We start from the raw sequence: 17,520 nt of genomic DNA, 5'->3' as shown, positions 1-17,520 counted from the left end.
CAAAATAGAGTTTATTAAAGCAACAGTCCAAAAAATAGCTCAACAAACTAAAAAGACTTAAAACACTTAACTTTCAGTGTTATTAAGTAGAACAAGCAGGAAAAAAAACCAAAAAACAAGAACTAGCAAATAATCTGGATTAGCCAGAGATATAATGCAGGTTAAACTTGAAGTTCTAGAACTTGACCCAAAAGTTCACAATGGGCTGAAAAACGGAGGCATGAACTAAGCAAGCAGTATTGAAGCCCACAAACCTTTCCCAAAACTCAAAAGTACAAAAAGGAGTTCAAAACAAACAAACGCACAAACTGAGCTAGGGAACTCCCAGCTGAGAGCAGCAAAGACAGCGAAACAGTGAGACTCTGGCGAGCTCACAGCAACCGCTGGTGGAACATACACCAAACCAAGAGTTAAAGGAGCAGAGCGGGAAAGTATCGTCAAGCCGGTCCGAAGTCGGGATAAACCAGCAGCGCCAAGCTGCTGCAGAAGCAAACGCCAAGCCAGGAGTTAAAGGAGCAGAGCGGGAGAACGTCGTCAAGCCGGTCCAAAGTCGGGATAAGCAGACAGCGTCGGTATCAGGAGTGAAGGTAGTAGTCAACAACAGCAGACAGCCACGGAATAGAGAACGACGCCAAGCCACGGATTGAGAGCAAAGAGCAAAGCCGAGTCAAGTTCCAGTCCAAGGTCCGAGAGGTTGAAGTCATCCAAGAAAGTCACAACACGAAATGGCACAAAGAGCCAAAGTAACGAGGGCAAACAGCAGCTAATACAAAATAGCAATAACAGTGCAGTCCAGGAAAACCCACACAATTCCAGCCCTCCGATGCAGAATAACCCAGATTAAATTTACATCTGTTGCAAAGTCCCAGTTCAGTCTTCAGTAACACACACAGGAAACCCAATGGCGCCCAGCAACACCTTGCCACACGCAATTTATAATGGCCAAACAACCCCAATATATCCAGGTCTCCCTGGGCGTCCAAACTATCCACGCCCAAAGAGCAGGTATCTCAACTTCTTAATCTGAATCAGAACTCCACACAGCCAATGCCCTTGGGTCAGGCGTTCCTAATTCCTCATCAGAGTTCCAATCATCCTGCCCGTGCCCAACTCTATCCACACCTGTGGACCCCCTCTCACTCCTCCAAGCTTCTGAAGACACCCAAGCTTCCCCAGCATCAGCAGTATCCATGGGCCCTGATTCGTCCCCAAGCATCTCCGGTGCCCGTGCCCAGTCCGTGCCCAATTCCTCCGTTAACACCTGTTTCCCAGCATCCATTTCCACCTCAGGATCCCCACATGAATCCTCCTCAGAAGATTCTACCTGACCCTTTTCCGAAACAAATCCTCCAATGAGCCCTCCTCGCGAGGGCTTTTCCTTCCTCTTCTGATCCTACCACTATCATTCACAGTCTCCGAAGGCGCATTCACAACAAGAATACTTTGAATACAGTAATAGAAACTCCAAATTATTAGCTAAGGCAGCACACATTAGAAAGGAAAAAATTAATAACATCCATTAAAGACAAGGAAGGTAAGAATCATACAAGGATGGAAGACAAAATATTAACTTTTCCAAGATCTTACCAAGAACTATATTTGGCAAAAGAAAACTCCAAAAGTAAAATAGAGGAATATATTGAGAAATATTGGAAAATAAAGATCCAGGAAACAGATAACATTAATTATGGAACAATTAATTCCAGAAAAAGAGACTGGAAAAATTATAGATAATTTAAAAGCCGGGAAGACTCCAGAAATGGATGGGCTGGGACTGGAATATTATAGAAAAATTAAAACCTTATTAATACCTAAATTAAAAGAATTATATAATAATAACAGGAGAGAAGATCCCACCATCTCGGGAACGGTCTCTGATTATGTTAATTTTGAAACCTACATGTAATATCGCAAATAATATAGCAGTATAGTACAATAGAGTAATAGATAATGCTGATATTGTGCTATGCTAATATTATAGTATACTGTATGCACATATTTATTTATTAGTGACATTTCTATCCCGGCCTTCTCACCCCGAAGGGGACTCGGGGCGGTTTACAAGTCTATATACATACAATATATTATGTCATAAGACTATATTGCAATAGTATTAGTAATATTGCATGTAATATAAATATAGAATTATAATAGTGAATTATAATTACTATTACATTGTATTACATCACAATATTATTATTAATATTACATGTATATCCAATAGTATAATATGATTATATCATTAAATTGATATCATATCATTTCTAAGCCGCTCGGAGTCCCCTTCGGGGTGAGAAGGGCGGGATAGAAATGCAGTAAACAATAAACACGTAAACAAACAAGTCCAAAGGGAGGGGGAGGGGGAGGGGGGGCCTTGGCGGCCATTGAGGCCTCGTTTCTTCCGGGAGGGAGGCAGGCCCCGCCCCCTCCCCTCCCCACAGAGAGACCCAGAGACACTCAATCCAGACAGAATATCAAGATCAACACAAACCTCTCGCTCTCTCTCTCTCTCTCTCTCCTCCTTCGCGGCTCCAGAGGAAGCGCCTCAGAAAACAATGGCGGCGAGAGAGGCTCTGCGCAGGCCCAGCCAGGAAGAAGCCCCGCCCCTCCTCCGCCCCTCGGCCCCCCATTGGCCGAGTCCGTGACGCCCCGCCCACGAGCGGGCCCCTATTGGCTATTGAAAAGTATTATTAACTACAACTCCCATCATGCCCGGTTCACCCCCAGAAACTCCGTCAGGACTTGAAGTGTGACGTTGGGCAACTCTGCTCAGGAGCCCCGCCCTGCCGCCCGTCCATCAAAGGAGCAGGAGCGGCAGACAGCCAATGGGGGGCCTCCGGTGGGCGAGGCGTCCCGGGCTCAGCCAATGGGAGGGGGCGGGGGCGGGCTCCGGAGAAGGAGGAGGACGAAGAGGGGGAAGATGGCGGCGTCTCGCCTGGCCTGAGGCCTGGTCTGTGTCTGTGAGGCGGGAAGGAAGGCGGCGGAGAGAGAGAGAGAGAGGTCTGTGGGGAGAGGGAGGGAGGGGGGCTCGCCTGGGGTGCCCGGGGGGGAGGCGGAGGGGCCCGGTTCGCTTCGGGGCGTGAGGGAAGGGAGGCCGCGGGAGGGCGTGTGGGCGGAGGAGGGAGGGGGGGGAGGGGGGGGAGGCCTACAACTCCCAGGATGCCCTCCTCCCAAGACGGGTCTCCACGGGACGCCTCTCGGGCCTGAAGGTCTGCTCCAGTGGGTTCCCTTCATCTGTCTCTCCCGTTGTCTTTACATCCGGGGTCCCCAAACTTTTTAAACAGGGGGCCATTTCACGGTCCCTCAGACCGTTGGAGGGCCGAACTATAGTGTTTGTTTTTAAAACTATGAACAAATTCCTATGCACACTGCACATATCTTATTATGAAGTAAAAAAAGACAAAAAGGGAACAAATACAGCGTCAATGTTAATAATAATAATAATAATAATCATCATCATCATAAAAAATAATAAAGAGGGTTGGAAGAGACCCCTTGGGCCATCTAGTCCAACCCCCTTTTGCTTTTGTGCACCAAAACATAATCAAAGCACTCCTGACAGATAATCACTCAATAATAATAATAATAATAATAATAATGGGATCTGCGCACATCATCCGAAAATACATCACACAGTCCTAGACGCTTGGGAAGTGTTCGACTTGTGATTTTGTGATACGAAATCCAGCATATCTATCTTGTTTGCTGTGTCAGACTATGTCGTTGTGTTAACAACAACAACAATAATAATAAATGTTTTATTACCCACCTCTTCTGACAGCAAGAGGTAGGGTGCAAAACATAAAATACATACCAAAAATACCTAGATAAAAACACACCATTATAAAAAAAAGAACATAAACCAAACACAAATTTAACATGTAGCAGCAGTGTAAATCAAACCCCATGATTGTAAGTCAGGTTTTAACTGGTTGGAGTAAACATCCCCCAGAGGACTCCAGTGTCCTAATGGGCATGGATTGTGCAGGAGGAGGATTCCTCGGCGGCAGCGGCGGGAAAGGAGCGCGCGGGGCGAGCGAGGGAGAAAGGCACTCGCCTTCCCTGCCTCCTCGCTCGCTCGCCCTGCAGGCTCCTTCCTCGGTGGCAGTGGCAGCAGAAAAGGGGCACGCGGGGCGAGGGAGAAGGGAAAGGCCTTTTCCTCTTTCTCCTTGCCACACGCACCTTTCTTGGCGGAGGAGGAGGAGGGAGCTACTGTCCCGCGGGCCGGATCAATAGCTCTGGCGGGCCGCATGTGGCCCGCGGGCCGTAGTTTGGGGACCCCTGGTTTACATTGTCCATCTGCTCTGTTGTTTATGGGATTTCAATACGTTCTCAGCCGCTTTGGGTCCCGAGAGGGAGAAGAGAAGGATGTAAATAGAGATTTATTATTATTATTATTATTATTATTATTATTATTAAACCAGGCCTGCATGCACAGCTACACTGTAGTCCAGATCTCACCTCGGCTGGGTTCGGTGCTTTCTGGTTGCAGGTGAACTATAACTCCCCAAACCAATTTCTATTCCCACCGACCCCTGCAGTGTGTTCAGTTGGTCAAGGGGCTTCTCTGGGCCAAGTCTGGTCCCAATCTATTCTCGTGGGGGTCATAGTGTCAGTGAAGGTACTGCAGCAAGTTTGGTCCAGATCCATCCTTGGTTGGGTCGACAGTGCTCTCTGGGTGACGGTCAAGTACAAGGTCAGGAGCTCAATCGGATGCAGGCTTTGAACCCTTGGCCTTTCTTTCGCTCAGCAGTGATCTCTTGCGTCTGGCTCTTAACCATCTGCTCACTGCCCGGTCCCTCCTCCCCAGACCCCCTTGGGTGTCCTCTGGGCATCATGCCGGGAGGAGGGCGAGGCAGGCCGCAGCCGAGTGTGCTCAGAGGGCTCTCAGCCGCCTTCCTTCCGCCTGCCTCCCTCCAGCCACCCTCCCGGCATAAGGATGGGGAGGAGGGTGAGACGCGCAGTGGCCAGGAGAGCTCCAGGAGGTCCTCTCTCCACTACCACGTGCCTTCCTCCCCAATTCTTGGCCTGAGGATGCGGCCGGCCACCCTGTCCTTATGCCAAGAGGACAGGGAACGTGAGGAGGGGGCCAGAGGGAAGCGCCCAGGGGGCCACATCCACCCCACCCTCCCCAGGGCCTTACTTTGCCCATGCCTGCCTTAGGGGGAGAAAAGCAGTCTATAAATGTAGTCAATAAATAAATATAGTCGGCATTTTGCACATGGCCTTGCCCTGCCTTCTCGGATCTGATCGTGCCCACTTTTTCCGCTTACTGGTCGGTTGATGTCGGTTATATAGTTTTATGGTGTTTTTACTTTTTCTCATTTCAGTTGTTTTGATTATATTGTTTATTTGCTATACGTTTTTTAATTGTGTTTTACCTTGGAATCCTTGTTTATGCTGGGCTTGGTCCCCATGAAAGCCGCCCCGAGTCCTTTCTGGGAGAGAGATGATGATGGGATATAAGAATAAAATTATTATTATTATGTATACACAATATATAGGTGTAAATATCTATATTTTCCAATTCCCAATCACTTCCTTGTTCTTTCCTTCCCTCCTTCTCTCCCTTCCTTCCTCCATTCTTCCTTCCCATCCTTCCTCCTCCCTTCTTATGTATTTATTTTTTTATTTGGGTACTAGCTGTACCCGGCCACGCGTTGCTGTGGCGTAGTCCTTAGTGGGGTTTTCTTCGTGGCATGGAAGGTGGCATAAAGAGGATTCCCCATAGGTATGAAGCAGCCAGGCTTTGATGCTGCAAGGGTATTCAAGTTGGCCAACAATGGAGTCCCCTAGGTATGAAGCAGCCAGGCTTTGATGCTGCAAGGCTATTCAATGGGATTCAAGTTGGCCGACAATGGAATCCCCTAGGTATGAAGCAGCCAGCCTTTGATGCTGCAAGGCTATTCAATGGTATTCAAGTTGGCCGACAATGGAGTCCCTTAGGTATGAAGCAGCCAGGGTTTGATGCTGCAAGGCTATTCAATGGTATTCAAGTTGGCCGACAATGGAATCCCCTAGGTATGAAGCAGCCAGGGTTTGATGCTGCAAGGCTATTCAATGGTATTCAAGTTGGCCGACAATGGAGTCCCCTAAGTATGAAGCAGCCACGTTTTGATGCTGCAAGGCTATTCAATGGTATTCAAGTTGGCCGACAATGGAGTCCCCTAAGTATGAAGCAGCCAGCCTTTGATGCTGCAAGGCTATTCAATGGTATTCAAGTTGGCCGACAATGGAGTCCCCTAAGTATGAAGCAGCCAGCCTTTGATGCTGCAAGCCTATTCAATGGTATTCAAGTTGGCCTGGAGGAGGTACCTGTGACTTCCTGGCGTTTTCCCTGACTTGGTGAAGAAGCTCAGGAGGGTGCTCTGGTGAGGGATCCTGATGATGGCAGCGAGTGAGGGGAAGGAGGCAGCCAGAAGGAGAAGCTGGGGCTCCGGCTCCCAGGGGGCGGGGCTTGCGAGCAGGGTGCGCACGGGGAACAGCTGGCCGTTGTCGGTCGGCCGGGGAGTGACGTCATGGGAGGAGGGGTCACAGAGAGAGGGCAAAGGCCAAGCTGGGCATTCCCTCTCCCGCCCTTGTTTTGGAGGAGTGTGGGGTGAGTGGATCCTGTGGAGGTTCTGACCCAATGTTTTGTTGTTTCAACCTGGAGGCGTGGATAATGGATTCTGTGGGCAAATTTGGAGTTTGGAGGGTGTTTAGTTTTGTTGTTTTGCTCGGTGCCCGAATTCCATCACTCTTTTATATATATAGATTTATTTCTCGTGTTAGAAGAGAACCGAGGGTACAGGTTGTAATGGATTTGCAAACATAGAGGATTTTTTTAGAAAAAAAACTTGGCATTAATACTAAATGTATATTGCCCAGTAGCTGGCCACCCAGCAGTTTCATGTAGATGTTAAAAAGCATGGGGGAAAGAATGGAACCTTGTGGGACCCCACAGGTCAATGGCCAGCTTCACTGACTTTCATTACTTTTCTTGGGAGACGGAGAGCAAGAAAAAGGAAGAGGAGAAGGAGAAATAAGGGAGGAGGAGAAGGGGATGAAGAAAAAGGAAGACGGAGAAAGAATAGGAGGAGGAGGCAGAGTGGAAGGAAGGAAGACAAGAAGCAGAAGGAGGAAGAATACAGGAAGGAGGAGAAGGATTAATTAAATCATAGAATCCTAGAATAGTAGAGTTGGAAGAGACCTCATGGGCCATCCAGTCCAACCCCATTCTGCCAAGAAGCAGGAAATCGTATTCAAAGCACCCCCGACAGATGGCCATCCAGCCTCTGCTTAAAAGCCTCCAAAGAAGGAGCCTCCACCACAGTCCGGGGCAGAGAGAGAGTTCCACTGCCGAACAGCCCTTCTCACAGTGAGGAAGTTCTTCCCGATGTTCAGGTGGAATCTCCTTCCCTGTAGTTTGAAGCCATTGTTCCACTGCGTCCTAGTCTGCAGGGCAGCAGAAAACAAGCTCCCTCCCTCCTCCCTAGGACTTCCCCTCACATATTTGTACATGGCTATCATGTATTTTAAATCATATTTTAAAAGCTCAAATCCAGTCAAAGATTATTTTAGATTACTGCCCAGTTATAATAGAAATAGAAAAGGAATCAGGAGGAGGAAGAATAGAGGAAGGAGGAGAAGGAAGAGAAGAAAAAAAGGAGGAGGAATAGGGAGGAAGGAGGAGAAGGGTGAAAAGGCGGCCCCGGGTTCGGCTGTGGGTCAGAAGCAGAGAGGCATCCGTCCCTCCAAGGCGTAGCTTGGGGAGGCTGAGGTGGTGACCCCACAGAGGCCTGCCTGAAGCTGGGGCCCAAAGGGGGCCCCGAAGGGACCCAGGAATGCATAGGCAAGGCAAGAGAAGGTTCAAAGGCCTCCCTCCACCTTTCTTCATGGAAACCCTTTTTCTTTCCTCCCTTCCCTCTCCGGCCGGCCGTGTTCCTTCCTCTCTCTCCTCCTCCTCCGCCTCCTCCTCCTGTCCGGTTGGGCCGAGATCATGGTGGCGGCGAGGGAGGGCCAGGAGGGAGGGCAAGCGGACACCTCGCCACTGGCAGATGTGCTGAGGAAGAAGTGCCTGGCTCCCCCTCGTCCTCAGCCTCGACAGCGCCTCCTCCTAGCTCAAGTGAGCGGCCAGACGGCAAGGAGGGGGATGCCGAAGAGGGGGAGCCGGGCACTTTTCCCTCAGCGCATCTGCTGCTGGTGGTGATGAATGGGGACCACTTTGCCCTTCCTCAAGTACCGTCTTGTGACCTCACGAAGGTGCCCACTTTCATTCAGGCACAAGGAACCCCCAGATGGCGGAGTGGACTCAGTGACTTGAAGGTTGGGTTGCTGACCTTTGGTCAAAGCACAGGATCGTATATTTTGGCAAAGGGTAGATTTGCATGAAGCCCAAAGGAGTGGATCGACGACAAATCGGATAGGATACGTAATTGTGAGATTGTATTATATTGTAATATTATCATGATCTTATCCTATCCGATTTGACATCGATATTATCATAATATAGCAATAATCATGTGATAGTATAATAATTGTAATATATTATAATGACCTAAGAGCCCCGGTGGCAAAGTGTGTTAAAGCGCTGAGCTGCTGAACTTGCAGACCGAAAGGTCGCAGGTTCAAATCCTGGGAGTGGAGTGAGCACCCACCGTCAGTTCCAGCTTCTGCCAACCTAGCATTTCGAAAACATGCCAATGTGAGTAGATCAATAGGTACCACTTCAGGTAACGGCACTCCATGCAGTCATGCCAGTGGCCACATGACCTTGGAGGTGTCTACGGACAACGCCGGCTGTTTGGCTTAGAAATGGACATGAGCCCCAACCCCCAGAATCAGACATAATAGTTCTGTTATAAAACTTGTGTGCCAGCTGCGACCATACCTCGTGAAGTCTGACTTGGCCATGGTGGTTCACGCCTTAGTTACCTCTAGATTGGATTATTGCAATGCGCTCTATGTGGGGCTGCCTTTGAAGATGGCCCGGAAACTTCAATTAGTTCAACGCTTGGCAGCCTTGGTTCTAACGGGAGCCCAATACAGAGAGAGCGGTCAACCCTCCTGTTTAAGGAGCTCCACTGGCTGCCGCTCATTTTCCAGACCCAATTCAAAGTGCTGGTGATCACCTATAAAGCTCAGAACGGTTTGGGACCCATCTACCTTCGGGATCGTCTGTCCCCCTACGAACCTGTGCGGTCTCTTCGGTCATCGGGGGAGGCCGTCCTCTCGCTTCCGCCAGCGTCGCAAGCGCGGTTGGTGGGGACGAGGGACAGGGCCTTCTCTGTAGTGGCCCCCCGGTTATGGAATTCGCTGCCTAGGGAGATCAGGCAAGCCCCCACCTTGATGGCATTTCGGAAGAGTCTGAAAACTTGGCTTTTCACCCAGGCCTTTGGTTAAGATCATCTTTTCCCATCACAATTATTATGCTCCTCAACCTTTTGCACTGGTCGCTCTTCCCGATTCCTGATATTACTCAGGACTCCTCCCTACCGTACCTAATGTGACCTTAAATGATTCTAATGCACTTTATCTATTTATGAATTTGTTACCCATAATGTGCACCGTACACTTTGCTTATCCACTATTGCAACCTCATTGTTTTTAACCTGATGTTTTAATTCTGTGTTGTGTTTTTTAACTTATCGTGTATATTCTTTATTGGTCTTTGTTTTTGTCCTGATGTTTTATATTTTATCATTGTTTGTATTTTGATTTTGCTGTAAGCCGCCCCGAGTCCCCTTCGGGGGAGATGGAGGTGGGATATAAATAAACTTCTTCTTCTTCTTCTTCTTCTTCTTCTTATTATTATTATTATTTCTTTAATTTCTTTATTTCCATCATTTCTATCCTGCCCTTCTCACTCAGGGTGGCTTACAAAACTGGCAGAATTTGATGCCAATACACAATAATACAAAAGAATAAAAACATAAGCAGTTAAATACAGATTTAAAACAATACAAAATACTTGAGCCATTCATCCACAGAACCTTGTACATAAACCTTAGTCCAGATCGAGTCGAAGCCAACAAAACTCATTCTTTGAACACTTTGTTCAACACTTGTTTGTCCCTTTAAAGTATAAAACCATATTGTACCACACTCCCCCCCAATACTACTACTAATAAAAATAACAACCACTACTACTACATTATTTTTGTATCCCGCCACCATCTCCCTGAAGGGACGCAGGGCACCTTACATGGGGACCAAGCCCAATCAGACAAAGGTCAAAATATAACACAATAAAAATACATATACCAACATCATAAAGGACATAATTAAAAACATAATTCATCCTACAACAACCAGTATTTAGCCAAGCGTAATGGCCGTTTCCGAGCTGGGGCAAGGGGAAGGCCTGTGCAATACAGCTGAGGGGGCAGGGCTGATGGCAGAGTGCGAGAGGCCGATGAGAAGTTAAGGCTGGAAGGGCCAGTCAGGTTAGTACAAGCCCAGGGCAGGGACAACAGTAAAGTGCAAGAGTCGAGAATGAAGTTATAGCTAGAGGGATCCAATCATTTAGTGAACGGAATTAATCAAAGGCACATTGGAACAGCCAAAAAGTGGGCAGGGTGGGCGCTAGACCCAGGAATGTGTGGGCTGGGTGGGAGAGGGTTCAAAGGCCTTTCCGCACGGAAACCCCTTTTCTTTCCTTCCTTCCCTCTCCGGCTGCCTCCTTCCCTAATCTCTCTCCTCCTCTTCGGTTGGGCCGGGATCACGGGGGTGGCCAGGGCCAGGAGCCTCCTTGAGGAAACAAGGCTTTAGTGGAGGGAGGGCAAGCTCATGCTTTTCTGCCGTGGATGCGCTGAGGAAGAAGTGCCCGGCTCCTCCTCCTTGTCAGTCTCAGCTCATCTGCCGGAGGTGAAGTTGAGGACCTCTTCGCCCTCACTCAAGTGCAGCCTTGTTACCTCAGGGAGGCACCTGCTTTCGTTCCGTCACAAGGACAAGCACTGCAAACGGTGACAGCTGCCTCTCAGCAACACCCGTCTCCCTCCTTCCCTCCCTCACCCGAGTATAAGCCAAGGGGGGCTTTTTCAGCATTAAAAACATGCTGAAAAGCCGGCTTATACTTGAGTAATTGTTTGTAGTTCCATCGCTACCATTAGAAACCTTCCTTCTATATCTGTCTTAACCATGTGAGGGTGCCAGAGTTTGGGGAGATAGAATACCAGGCCCTTTCTTTTGGAAGTTCCCACGGAAGCCCATTCTTCTCCCAGTCGTTTTTGTTTTCAGCCTTACAGAATCAAGGGATAACCTTTCAGGCCATGTGGAGACCCCTTGAAGGTTCTTCCCAAAGGCATCCAAGGAAGACCTTTTCTCTCCATGGCCTCCAGTTTTCTTTGGATTTCCCCTGGATGGAGGAAAAAGAAGGAAAGGGGGAAGTGGGCAAAGGTGAAGGGAGTCGGCAGGAAGGAGGCTTTGTGGCTGGAGCTGTGCCTGTCTTTGCATCTCATCATGGGCTCTACAGAGGGAATGCATGAATGCCTGAATGGAACTTAGTTCAGCATGGACTCAATTTGTGAACGTGGTTGTGAATTAGCCAGTTGGGAAGGCAGGTCCTTCTTAGTTTGGAAGATTCATTTGGGAAATGTGGCCGGAGTGACCCTTTGAGATGCTGAGGAAACAGAGTGGGGAGTCCCTGTGGCAGGGGAGATAAGGACACAACCAATAAAGAAATCCTTGTTTCTTTCAGCATTTAGCACAATCCTGGTAATTCACGGAAACCCATGATCCAGAATATGTTACACCCTTGAATGTTGGGAGGAGTTCTGCCTGCCTGCCTGCCTGCCTTGTGTTCCTTTAACCACGTTTGGGTCTGACCCAATGAAATGGGTGTGGCCCTCCAATATGGGGGAAAGGGTTCAGTTCCCTCCTTCCGTGATTCCTTCCTTCTCTTATCCCTTCCTTCTGTGTTTCCTCCCTTCCTTCCATCTTTCCTTTCTTCTTTCCTTTTTCGCTTTGTTTACCTTGAGCCAGAGGTATGCGGCTTCGTGTCTAACCTTTTGCTTCTTCTTTCTTGACCAGGACGTGAGAGTTCTCTGGAGCCACCCCTGCCGTGATGGGAAACGAACCAGCTTCTAGTCGATATTAAGGCATTTGGAAACCAAAGTGCAGTAAGGAAACCAGTCCTCTAGGAAAAAGGATTCCTCTCAAGGGTCTGATCTTGCTGAATTCCTACATTCACTTTGGATTCTAGAGTAGAACCATAGAGTCGGAAGAGACTGCATGAGGCACCCAGTCCAGGCCTCTGCCGTGCAGGAAAAGCGCAAAGTACCCCTGACAGATGAGCATCTAGCCTCTGTTTAAAGGATTCCAAAGGAGCCTCCACTACACTCTGAGGCAGAGAGTTCCACTGCTGAACAGCTCTTACAGTCAGGAAGTTCTTAATGTTCAGATGGAATCTACTTTCCTGTAATTTGAACCCACTGCTGTGAGTGATCAGAAAGGGAAAAACAAGAATCAAGTGTCCATATTGGAATTAAATGTACATAGCACTGTTGACATGGAGGAAAAAGCATATAAATGTATTGAATGTGGAAAGAGCTTTAGTCATCATGGAAACCTGAATAGACATCAAAGGACTCACACTGGGGAGAAATCCTATAAATGCCTGGAGTGTGGACAGAGCTTCACTCAGAGTTCAGGTCTACGTTCACATCAAAGGACTCACACTGGGGAGAAACCCTATAACTGTCTGGAGTGTGGACAGAGCTTCACTCAGAAGGGACACTTACATACACATCAAAGAACTCACACTAGGGAGAAACCCTATAACTGCCTGGAGTGTGGACAGAGCTTTACTCAGAAGGGAAGCTTACATACACATCAAAGAACTCACACTGGGGAGAAACCCTATAACTGCCTGGAGTGTGGACAGAGCTTTGCTCATAGTTCAGCACTATATTCACATCAAAGGACCCACACTGGGGAGAAACCCTATAAATGCCTGGACTGTGGACAGAGCTTCACTCAGAAGGGACACTTACATACACATCAAAGAACTCACACTGGGGAGAAACCCTATAACTGCCTGGAGTGTGGACAGAGCTTTGCTCATAGTTCAGCACTATATTCACATCAAAGGACCCACACTGGGGAGAAACCCTATAAATGCCTGGAGTGTGGACAGAGCTTCACTCAGAAGGGACACTTACATACACATCAAAGAACTCACACTGGGGAGAAACCCTATAACTGCCTGGAGTGTGGACAGAGCTTCACTCAGAAGGGAAGCTTACATAGACATCAAAGAACTCACACTGGGGAGAAACCCTTTAAATGCCTGGAGTGTGGACAGAGCTTTGGTCGTAGTTCAGGACTACGTTCACATCAAAGGACCCACACTGGGGAGAAACCCTATAAATGCCTGGAGTGTGGACAGAGCTTCACTCAGAAGGGAAGCTTACATACGCATCAAAGGACTCACACTGGGGAGAAACCCTATAACTGCCTGGAGTGTGGACAGAGTTTTGCTCATAGTTTAGGACTACGTTCACATCAAAGAACTCACACTGGGGAGGAACCCTATAACTGCCTGGAGTGTGGACAGAGCTTTACTCAGAAGGGACACTTACATACACATCAAAGGACTCACACTGGGGAGAAACCATATAAATGCCTGGAGTGTGGACAGAGCTTCACTCAGAAGGGACACTTACATACACATCAAAGGACTCACACTGGGGAGAAACCATATAAATGCCTGGAGTGTGGACAGAGCTTTGCTCGTAGTTCAGGACTACGTTCACATCAAAGGACTCACACTGGGGAGAAACCATATAACTGCCTGGAGTGTGGACAGAGCTTCACTCAGAAGGGACACTTACATACACATCAAAGGACTCACACTGGGGAGAAACCATATAAATGCCTGGAGTGTGGACAGAGCTTTGCTCAGAGTTCAGGACTACGTTCACATCAAAGGACTCACACTGGGGAGAAACCATATAAATGCCTGGAGTGTGGACAGAGCTTTGCTCGAAGTTCAGGACTACGTTCCCATGAAAGGACTCACACTGGGCACAAACCATAGAAATGCATGGAGTGTGTACAGAGCTTTTCATGGAATAAGATTATACATAGACATCATAGAATTCACCCTGGAGAGAATGGTATTAATTGACACCAGAGTGTCATTCTAACATGTACAAAAGCAACTCTTGCAAATTTTGGAAGTGCAAGCTCAAAGTTGGGACATTTCATCACATGTGGTGTATTGTAGAAATATTGAACTAAAATACAGTGTTCCCTCACTTATCCCGGGGGTTAGGTTCCAGGACCACCCGCAATAAGTGAAAATCCGCGAAGTAGGGATGCTATATATTTCTACATTATTTTAGTAGTTATACACTATTTTAAGTCTTTATCAAGAAATCATGTGTTGATAAATTGCCTCCTTCTCCTCTTGTTGCCGCTTGGGCTCCTTTTCTCTCCCTTCGGCTTCTCCTTCCTCCCTTCCTCAGGCTGTAAATTGTAATTTTTTATGATTTATAATATTCTTTTAGAGTTTATTGAAAAACCGCGAAACAGAGAATTTGCAAACAGTGAAACACAAAGTAGTGAGGGAACTCTGTATGTTCCATTCTGGAAGTAATTATATTATCTAAGGGGCGTAGAATAATGAGAAATAATAATTAACAGATAGTCACGTATCCATGTCTGTTTGTTAGTTCAGTTGTGTGTCTATGTAGGTAACTCGTTAGTCTGTTTCTTGTTTAGTTTTGTATCTCATGTAGTAGTTAGTTTAATGTGCAGTTGAAGCATTATATATAATTTCTGCCTTTTTGGTATTGTTGCTTTTAATATCTCTTTTATGTTTTTTTATTTTTGCAAAAAAAGGGGGATTTATAAGGGTCAAAACGGCTGAAACTGGAGGGGTGGGTAGACCTGGTTTTAGCCCAATGTGGATGAGCTCCCTCTATCAGCTCCAGCTCCATGCGGGGACACGAGAGAAGCCTCCCACAAGGATGGTAAAAACATCAAAATATCCGGGCATCCCCTGGGCAACGTCCTTGCAGACGGCCAATTCTCTCACTCCAGAAGCAACTCCGGTTGCTCCTGACACGAAAAAAAAAGCCCAAAGTGGGGTTTAATGTTTAATCTAGAGCGCCTTTGAAGATCATTTCCTTCCTCGGTGTTGGTGGCATGGGTTTGGATTCAGTTGTCTTGCTTCAGACATTATTATTCCTATTATGCTTTATACAACATGTATTCACTGCTTTGATCACCATCTATTCTTTTTGACTGTCTTGTCTATCCCCCAAACCCCTCCAGTGTGTTCTTATGGTCATCAGGGTTGTGTGTGCAAAGTTTGGTCCACATCCATCATTGGTGGGCTTCCGAATGCTCTCTGGATGCAGGGTGAACTACAATTCCCACACGTGTGGGTCAGTCCCCAAAACCCTCCTGTATGTTCTGTTGGTCCTGGGGTTTCTGTGTGCCAGGTTTGGTCCTGATCTGTCATTGGTGGGCGTTGCAGATCCAATGTCAGCTGGATTCAGTGCTCTCTGGATAAGGGTGAACTACGACTCCCACATGCCAAGGTCAACCACCCCCAAACCTCACCTGTATGCACAGTTGGCCATGCTGGCTCTGTGTGCCCAGTTTGGTCTAGATCCGTCGCCCGCTTGTTTTGTTCTGAGCCCAAAGGTTTCCTGTTCTTTGGATGCCGAGTGTTCAGGGAAGAGTGAGGTCCGTGAGATCCAGGAGGCCCTTCAGAGACCACGTCTGGTCGCTTTGCTGGGAAGTCATGCAAACACGTTCACACAAAAGGGAAGGTTGGAAGATTTGGTTCATACAGATTTTAAGTTAATCACTTTTAAAAAATAGAAGATAAAATTTGGAAACTTGAATTATTAAGTCTGGAGTTGAAAACATGACACAATTCAGACAGTGGTTTGTGACACAACATCAACACTTCTAGTGAACTACAGCTCCCACCATGGTGGGTCAGTTCCCCCCAAACCCCTCCAGTATATTAAGTTAGTCTTGGTGGTTCTGTGTGCCACGTTTGGTCCCGGTCTATTCTCAGTGGTGGTCCCAGTGTCTCTGGATGCAGGTGAACTATAAATCCCAGTACCTACAACTCCCAAAGGCCCGCCCAAAGCCTACCAGTCTTCCAAATTGGCCATTTCGGGTACGCTTGCCAGGGATATCTGCACCAGGCTTATCTTACCTTTGATACACAGGCACCCAGGCCGTTCAGGACACTTTTGTACCTCCCTGCTACTTGTAGATACTCATTCAGCTACAACCGACAATGTTGCAAAGTTTTGTGCGTACAAAGTCCGCCAGGGGATGACGGTCCCAAAAGTGACCCATGTCTCCAGTCTCTTGGTTCTATAACTGGCTGATGGACCTCTGCGTTGTATGTTTTGCCCTGTTTCCCCTTCCGCTCCTCACCCCCCCCCCCCCCCCCCCCCGGTTATTGTGCTTTAATGTCTTTATATTTTAAATGTACTAAACATACCAAGTTTGTATGTAACTGTGACCTTTATCTCCTGTGCTGGTCTATGACCGAAATAAATGATTGGATTTGAAATTTCCGGGCTGTGGCGCAGGCGGGAGATCAAGCCAGCTGCAATTAACTGCAATGAATCACTCTGACCAGGAGGTCATGAGTTCGAGGCCCGCTCGGAGCCTATGTTTGTTTGTCTTTGTTCTATGTTAAAAGGCATTGAATGTTTGCCTAGATGTGTCATGTGATCCGCCCTGAGTCCCCTTCGGGGTGAGAAAGAAGGGCGGAATATACATGCTGTCAATAAATAAAATAAATAAATTTGGTGCAAATCTATTGTTGTTCGCCTTGACAGTGCTCTCTGGATGTAGGTGAACTATAATTCCTATCAATCAAGGTGACTTTCCCCCAAAGCCATCCAGGGAGGGAGGGAGGGGGGAGGAGCTCCGTTGATGGACAGGACCGGAGGAGGGGCAGGACGGGAAAGCCATGGTCATAATAATGTAATAATAATAACAACAATTACTTTAAAAGAATACAATAATATATAATAAACATATTATCATAATTATTATATCATACTTATAACTTGAATTTGGTCAAAGCACAGGACAGTATATTTTGGACAAGGGTAGATTTGTGTGAAGCCCAAAGGAGTGGATCGACAACAGATCGGACAGGATAAGATCATTATAAAATTTATTTATTATAGCAGGCACGCTAAGCCCCGCCCCACCGGAGGGCCGTGTCGTGTGCGTGTCGTGGGTCCGGTCATGGCATGGCGTGTGTGTGCCACGTGTGTCTTGACCTTGGAGGCGTCTACGGACAAGGCCGGCTCTTGGGCTGAGAAACGGGGAAGAGCCCCAAGGGCCCGAGTCAGGCTGGACCGCCCTTCATGTCCGGGGAAAGCCCACAGCTTCACTCAGACAGCCTTCAAGGTTTGCCCGGATCTGCCCCGGGATCTGCGGGACTCTCTGCCGAAGGAGGAGGGAGTTTTAAGAATTCGGCAGGCGGGACTCGAACCCGCGACGCCCGCTCTCTCTCTCTCTCTCTCTCTCTCTCTCTCTCTCTCTCTCTCT

At 47.7% G+C, this 17,520-nt stretch overlaps 2 protein-coding genes across 3 annotated transcripts in view; both read left to right on the top strand.

Annotated features, from left to right (window-relative positions):
- Positions 1 to 2,884: 2,884 nt before the first annotated feature.
- LOC134294619 (zinc finger protein 658B-like) lies at positions 2,885 to 16,777 on the top strand. The gene is made up of 2 exons (XM_062966191.1): positions 2,885 to 3,000; positions 12,010 to 16,777. The coding sequence occupies exon 2, from the start codon at positions 12,488 to 12,490 to the stop codon at positions 14,015 to 14,017; it is 1,530 nt and encodes a 509-aa protein (XP_062822261.1). The 5' UTR covers positions 2,885 to 3,000; positions 12,010 to 12,487; the 3' UTR covers positions 14,018 to 16,777.
- LOC134294618 (zinc finger protein 658B-like) overlaps positions 3,448 to 17,520 on the top strand; it is a 33,054-nt gene continuing 18,981 nt past the window's right edge. The window contains exons 1-2 of one of the 2 annotated variants that reach the window (XM_062966189.1): positions 3,448 to 5,731; positions 5,797 to 7,383. The gene's annotated coding sequence lies outside the window, so the exon portion shown is untranslated. Of the gene's footprint in view, positions 7,384 to 17,520 lie in introns of both variants that reach the window. The other variant, XM_062966188.1, reaches the window with a different exon arrangement.

The sequence above is a fragment of the Anolis carolinensis genome, unplaced genomic scaffold (assembly GCF_035594765.1).
Source record: "Anolis carolinensis isolate JA03-04 unplaced genomic scaffold, rAnoCar3.1.pri scaffold_18, whole genome shotgun sequence".
Lineage (NCBI taxonomy): Eukaryota > Metazoa > Chordata > Lepidosauria > Squamata > Dactyloidae > Anolis > Anolis carolinensis.
The sequence above is the reverse complement of the archived record's forward strand: the minus strand, read 5'-3'. Positions and strand labels throughout refer to the sequence as shown.

Excerpts from the sequence above, each read along its gene's own strand:
- LOC134294619 (XM_062966191.1), top strand. The coding sequence starts at position 12,488 with ATGGAGGAAAAAGCATATAAATGTATTGAATGTGGAAAGAGCTTTAGT.